At 40.7% G+C, this 7,809-nt stretch overlaps 1 protein-coding gene across 1 annotated transcript in view; it reads left to right on the forward strand.

Annotated features, from left to right (window-relative positions):
• AP4E1 (adaptor related protein complex 4 subunit epsilon 1) overlaps window positions 1-2,707 on the forward strand; it is a 163,672-nt gene extending 160,965 nt beyond the window's left edge. Inside the window, exon 21 of the mRNA XM_075342741.1 lies at window positions 1,002-2,707. Within this exon, the coding sequence (XP_075198856.1) occupies window positions 1,002-1,162 (161 nt within the window). The 3' untranslated portion in view covers window positions 1,163-2,707. The remainder of the gene's footprint in view (window positions 1-1,001) is intronic.
• Window positions 2,708-7,809: the final 5,102 nt, after the last annotated feature.

Consider the following 7,809-nt stretch of genomic DNA (forward strand, 5'->3'; position numbering starts at 1 on the left):
AACGTGACTCAGCAGCGATCTCGCTGTGTGTGAAGCACCCCTAACCCTCCAAAATGGGTTTCAACTTTAAAGGCAACCTGTCAGGTGCAATATGCACCCAGAACCATGAGCACTTGTGGGTGCATATTTCTAATCCCTGCCTAATTTCTAATCCCTGCCTAATTTCTAATCCCTGCCTAATTTCTAATCCCTGCCTAATCCCTGTATACAGTAGCAAGATAAAGAGATCTTTAGAAAAAGTATGTCTTTTATGATATGCTAATGAGTGTAGGGATTAGTCGCAAGGTTGTTTGTTCCTGCCCTCATTCCGCCCTCTTAGCATGTTAGCATACCCACAGGGCCATGCTAACATGCTATTAAAAGCCCACTGCACAGCGTCATCAGCAGCAGTGACGCCGCGTACCTGTGTTCATTGCACCGCCTCAGAAAGCTGGGCATACGGTCAGTGCAGATGATCAGAAGTCTCCAGCAGTTCTGGTCATGCATACTACACCAGTTTGAAGCCGAGATGCGTACAACCAGCTTCATAGTGCGCATGACTGGAAGTGCTGGGATCATGCGCACTGAGCCGAAATCCAGCGTCTGCCAAGGCGGCAGCAGAGACGGGTGAGACCAACCATGCCTCTGACGCTGTGCGTTCATTAGCTTGTTCGCCCACAGGAGCATGCTTACATGCTAAGGGGACTGACTAGTCAAGGTAACAAATGCCCTTGCGACTAGTCCCCGCGCTCATTAGCATATCATTTGCGATCTTTAGAAATACTTTTTCTAAAGATCTCTTTATCTATACTAGTGTATACAGGGACAGTAAGGCAGGGATTAGCAATATGCACACAGAACTGCTCGTTGTTCTGGGTGCATATTGCACTGACAGGTTCCCTTTAATCTAAGGTTCCAGCTATATCTCACTGTAAGAGAAGTACAGCAAAAATATTCAGATTGTGATGTATGTTTCTTTTTGTGGCTGCTTATAATCTTGAGTGTCTCCTTGTGTCTTTCAGGTGATGAGGGGATAGTTGCATGCCAGCTAGTGCCCGCTTTACCATCACTGCTGCACTGCCATCTCCAAGAGGGTACGCTGGTGCTGTGGATACGATCGTCGTCATCTGCTCTATCAGACTGTTTACTGCACCTTTGCCAAAATGTATTCCAAGAACACTAAGTATTACCTCCTCTGCTGGATCTCGTGGTTTACATCGTTGCCCCAAAGTAATGGAGAGGGTCTACCAGGAGCTGAGGACTGCAGAGACAGAGATTGCTTTATTTTATTATACACCTTTTTATCTCCAGGTTGTTGCTAATACTTGATCATTTGTCTGGCACTTTGATGGAAAGGAATATAATTTCTTTTTATTTTTGTTATTCTCTTCACAAGAGAAGTGTATTATTTCTGTGCTGCACTGCGCCATCATTATACACCATAGGAGTGTGAGGATACCTCAAAGTGTTATTCTCCTGCTGTGTAACCGGGATCCGGTCTGGTGTGCTCTCTTTACTGACTGCAACCATTGCTGGATGGAATATTAATGTAGGACTTCTCCTTTACAGCAGTGGTAGTCCTGGAACAAATCTCTGTGGACATACAAAGTCAATGGTTTGTTTTCAGAGGCACAGGCTTCATTGTATTCCATTCATAGACACCAGTAGGATGAATCCTTTTGTTGTTGTATGCAAGACAATACAAAGACGTGCGGGTTGCAAGGTTTTGTTCGTATTTGCACTTAGAGCCTCCATAAGAGTTTCCCTCGCACTTCACAGTTTGTCTTTTTTTCTACTGCAAGTAGAGCGCCGTCGTCAATCCTTTTGTTGACCTAAAAAATACAAGGAGACTGATGGGTACCATTAAAATCATTGGGCTCCACTGGTTTGTACTTGCAATTGAATCTAGCAGGACTGTCATGGCTTTGTTATACAAAAGAAATCCTAATGTTAATGTGAACAAAGTCTATGACGAGGGCAGCATTGGAGATGTTCAAAGAAAGCAGGAGAAGTTGTCTTGTCACCTGTTGGTTTGGCTTGTCCTGCAGAAGTCTGTTTGCTGCCTTGGAACACATGATAAATACAGGATCTAAGACAACCCCAGTTTGTGACATCAGAAAATAGGAAAAATAAGTATTAAAAATTCCGTGAAGTGTAAAGAAGTGGCAGGCTCAATACCGCTAATTGTAATGCAAGAGGGTAAAATCAGGAGGTAATAGTTATTGTGAGTGGTTTTCTGCAGCATGTGTATTATACACACAGATTTATAATATATACACTATCTGCAGAGCTCAGTACATGTGCACACAGCTCAGCTACATCATCAATAAACACGCACCTCATCCTCACCACATTTTGTAGTATGACACATTTTTTGGTAAGAATTTTTCTTGCTAAATGAAATTCATCTTGTCCAAAAAAAATATGGAATATAGTAAAGTTAAAAAAATATATCCATCAAGTTCAACCAAGGCATGGGAGGGTTATAGTTAGAGGTGATCGATTAGCGATACTCCGATTCAGCGCCTAGGACAGTAATACCTGACAGATAAACGAGAGGCCCGCAAATCTTACTTTCTGGCACTGCTTTTTGACTTGCCAGGAATGGAGAGACATGCGTCTTGACGCAGAGATGACATTGTGACAGACCTGACAATTCAAAAGGGTCATTCCACATCAATTGGACCAGTTTTTTTAAAAAATCGTCCCCACTTGACCTTCTCCGATTTTGTTGAAAATTTATAAGGATGTACATGTATGTTTGAAAAGAGGTTCTGTAAATTTTTAGGGCCAGATCTCAAATACATTGGGCACTGTTTACCTTTCACTGGAGGTTCCACCAAGCCTGCAGCTTCAGCTAAGAGGATTTTGCAAACTTTGGCACATAGCCATTAAAGTTCTATACTGGCTATGATGGTGAAATTTGGCATGCTAGCTCAACTTTTGCTGCTAAACACAATAAAATTATTACCGGCTATGACAAAACAATATTTCGGCCTCAATTTTGTGTCAAAGTAGCTTGTAAAACGCCTCGCATAAAATTTATGCCTAACTTTGCCCATATATAACTCAAAACCAAAAACCAATAGTAACTGGTGCTTTGCCCTGTACACCAAACATCTTCATGACTTTGCATTGCTGCAATATCACAGTCAAAGTATATGTATTTGTGGAAATTTTTACACCCACATATGATGACAAACTTAAAAAACCCGAATTTTACCTATTTTTAGGTCAAATTTCTCAAAAAGGGTACCCCTAAAATATATTAATTCTAATATAAAAAGAGCACATTTTTCTCTACAAGGATCATTGTTTTTTTTTGGAGTCTCTCAGTTTAAGAAAAGAAAAATGCCACAGAACTTGGTGTTATTTATTAATACGCAATGAATGGTAACTGCACTATTCAAACCCTTGCGTTGGTCCATGGTGGTTATACCACAACCAATTCCCTAAGAATTGGTATTATAATCCTATTAAGAATTGTAATAATGCTGTCTTTCGAGAATTGGCAGCCCCATCGCCTAGGAGCCATGGCCGATAGCCGTGCAAGGCCAGCCGCGGGCGGTCTCTATCACAGCTTCCGAAGTCTGAGGGTGGGTGTCTTTGCCTAGGATCCCAAGCCTAATATTGGATATCTTTTGTTTGTTCCCAAGCCATAATGTTCAGTCTAAGTGGTCTGGGATTGTTGCTGAATTTGCAACATAATGAGTTCAGAGAAGCTGTATTATCGGCCCATTGCTGTTGCAGCTGGTGCTGGAATTATTGCAATGATCGACTGCTCGGGAATCCAGCATGTATCATTTCTCACAGGCCAGTGAAAGAAGCTAGCTGGTCCATGAGGATGCATAAAATTTATTAATGCATCATGGTCGTCGACTGAAATTTCAGAAATATTTCCAATCCACCAGTTCCTATCGTAAATGCAGGCAATGTATTGCCCTGGCTGATGGTTTGCAGTTGGCACAAAAGGCATTTTTGATCTGACAGATCTATCTACATGGGCAATGAAAGATGATGGGTAATTTGACACCCTTGAATTGCGAATCTTTTTGTCATCAATTGGTACAAACTGGTGATTTTCTCTTGTTCCAGCAATTGTATGTCCATCTTTGAACCTTTCCTCTTGAACATACCCCTATTTCGTAAATTTTTTCTTTTGGAACAAAAAAAAAACTTGATTCCATGCAGTTGCTCGTTGCAAAAGTTGAATAAATCCACCGGGGTCAGTATTTGGTTTTCAGTTGGGCGTTGAAGACTGGCACGAGCTGCCAACCTCTTTGCTGTCCCTCCAATCCCATCACAGGGCGACTTTCCATGACTGGTACCAAAAAATTCCATTCAGCGCTGATATTGAAATCAGCATTGTGGTGGCACAAGTTGAGAAAATTTTTGAAATTTTTGTACTGAGCTGCAGATCCATCGCTGAAGTAGTGGATATGACGAATCCCATTGATGAGAGTCTTGAGATACTCCACAATTACTGTCAAAGTGTGGACTGCAACTGTGTCATGTCGTGAGCAATCACTGATTAGTTATTATTAGTTATTATTATTAGTCAATAACTTTTCATAAATAAAAAGGTTTATAGGTTTTTGATTATAGTAGGCATTGCTAGCAACAATACAACTCTGTAACGTGATAAGAATCTGAAAATCAAACACAAAATCAATGCATTACGCGCATAAATAACACCAAGTTCAGTGGCATTTTTCTGTTCTTAAACTGAGAGACTCCAAAAAAACCCCAATGATCCTTGTAGAGAAAAATGTGCTCTTTCTAATGATATCAGAATTAATATATTTTAGGGGTACCCTTTTTGAGAAATTTGACCTAAAAATAGGTAAAATTTGTTTTTTTTAAGTTTGTCATATGTGGGTGTGAATATTTCCACAAATACATATGCTTTGACTGTGATATTGCAGCAATACAAAGTCATGTAGATGTTTGGTGTACAGGGCAAAGCACCAGTTACTATTGGTTTTTGGTCTTGAGTTATATATGGGCAAAGTTAGGCATACATTTTATGCGATGCGTTTTACAAGCTACTTTGACACAAAATTGCGGCCCAAATATTGTTTTGTCATAGCCGGTAATAATTTTATCGTGTTTAGCAGCAAAAGTTGAGCTAGTATGCCAAATTTCAGCATCATAGCCATTATAGAACTCTAATGGCTATGTGCCAAAGTTTGCAAAATCCTCTTAGCTGAAGCCGCAGGCTTGGTGGACTCTCCAGTGAAAGGTCAACAGTGCCCAATGTATTTGAGATCTGACCCTAAACATTTTCAGAACCTCTTTTCAAACATACATGCACATCCTTATAAATTTTCAGCAAAATCGGAGAAGGTCGAGTGGGGACCACTGGTCCACTTGACATGGAATGACCCAAAAGCGACGCTAAAAGGTAAGAGTTTTGCCAGCTTCCTGTCTATCCACCAAGTACTACAGAGCCGGACGCTGGACCGGAGTCCCACCTATCAATCTGCTCATTTCTAGTTACAGGTATGTACATAATGTATGAGCCAATCTGACCTAAGAGTGCATTTTATCGCTGCTGATCCCGAGTGCAGATCAACATGATCAACAATTTTATAAATGTACATGCGGTAAGTATGTTATTTTCCTTTTTGATTTTTTTTTTCTTCTAATTTTTGTTATTAAAAAAAAAACAAACATTGACGGTTCCCAGCTCCTGAAATAGGCTGTTCTCATGCTAATGAAGGCTTGTCACCTTCATGAACATAACCTTAAAGGGGTTGTTCACTTTCAGGAAAGTTGACCCCAAACTGTGTTAAATACGTAAAGCAGTCTTTGACTACCGCGCTAACGTCATATCAACAGTGTGTGTCACTGCCCTATCCGTTCACGGAGCTCAGCGGTTCATGCACTGAAACTGACGTGACGCAGAGCTCTGTTATTGGGCAAAGCGGTGACGCCCACTGTTAATAGGACATCACTGTTCATGGTTATAGTAAAAACACAAAACCTACCAAAGCAGTGTCGGGGAGTCAGTGCTGAGAGGGCGATACCTGAGGAGTTTGTTGTTTTATGTGTTTAACACAGTTTGGGGCGCACTTTCCGGAAAGCGGAACAGTTTTTTTATAGGAAGATTATTACAGATAACTACTGCAATAATAGTAAAGAGATTCCAGTAGGGGAAAACTTGTCCTTTTGCCTGTAAGGGTGCATCCTCGTCCTTAGAATTTATTTTTTGTCTGCTGTCATAATGTCAATATCAGTCAGTATGTTTGTTTGTTTTAATTTCACAACCAACATCTCAATATCTAAAGGCCCCCATACACATTATACTGATGTTGGCTGAACTACCAATATTGGTGTAATGTGAATGGGAACACCAGGAGACTGAGGGGCGGGAGAGATGTTGATCGCTCATGTCCGAATTCGGTCTGCCGATCAGATTGTTTTCCCAGAGAAAAGCCGCCGGTCGACGTGTCTGCAGCTTTCTCATAGAGAACACAGGTGTGTGCTCCTGTGTATATGGGAGAGTTGGCTGTCTGCCAGCTTTAGAAGTAAAGAATAGTGGTGCATCGGTTGGATAAGGGGCAGAGGTTTCCGTATTGTGAGTAGGGTGCAATGATATCACTGCAGCTGTTTCCAAGGACAGATGGCGGCAGGTTCAGGCTTTATGGCCGGTGTGTTCCTTGCTTGTTTTACACTTTTTTTGTTGATCTCTATTCCACAAGAGAAAAAAAAAATGCTTATGCTGAAAATGAGTTCTGATGGCTAGCACTGAAATAACTTATGGCCATGGCTTCAGTTTTCTGATGGCAGAGCAACTGATCTGGAAGAACTTAGTTATACTGTTTGTAGAGAATAACCAAGTAGCCATATGAAGCAAATGATGTAATGCAGATGTATCATAAGGTCTCCTCTAAAAATGGATCTGCAGTCCATGTCTCCGGAGGACATGGACCTCCGCCTGCAGCCGGCACAATCACATTCTGATTGATTTTCTTTTTAACATTTAATTCTTTTTACTGAGGGAATGGAAAATTAGGCAGCAGACTACTAGACAAATTGTGAGTCCTTGCTGAGTATAGTTTTGATTTTACCATGCACCTAAAACTTGCAGATAAATGTGATTGTATATTTGGGGATGGTATCCTTACAACTGCGGCACACGACAAGCTACAGACAATCCGTCACTGATCTCTCCAACTTGTGCTTGCTCTGTACGATATGGAAAGGCTGCATTGGATTATCACATTGTCGATGTTGTGCTCCAACAAACCTTAATTCTGTATCGTTTTAGATTTGTACATTTTTTTGGTATGTCCAGAATGATATATTTAAAGAAATGTTTGCTATTAAATTTATTATAAAATTATAGTATGATAAAAAGCACAAATGTACCAATTTAATGATTAGACAAGCAGAGCACCTGCTTTGGGAGGGAGCGCAGCAAGTTTCCTGTTCTGGCACAGTCCTGTATTTGGATACTAGTGGGCACAGCCAGGAACCTGGCAGATTTATTACAGAAAAGACCATCTGGATGGGGTTGTTTCTGCAGCATGTGCATGGATTTCTGCAAACCTCATTCAGATGTATGAGACAGTTCTAGGACTTTCTACAATATATCTGCCATGTGAACATGCCCCTACAATAATTTTACAGATATACACTATATAACAGCTGAGCCTTACAGCAAACGTTTAGACCTATAGAATGAAAAAGCTGTCGACTCCACCTTCTAAGCATGGACTTCTTCCTTGGATACTACCAGTAAAGTATAGAAACAATGCTGATATGTATGGGTTTCTTCTCAGATTGCTGTTTATTACACTTTAAATAGTAGAAGTAACTCCACCT

Source organism: Anomaloglossus baeobatrachus, chromosome 4 (assembly GCF_048569485.1).
Source record: "Anomaloglossus baeobatrachus isolate aAnoBae1 chromosome 4, aAnoBae1.hap1, whole genome shotgun sequence".
NCBI lineage: Eukaryota > Metazoa > Chordata > Amphibia > Anura > Aromobatidae > Anomaloglossus > Anomaloglossus baeobatrachus.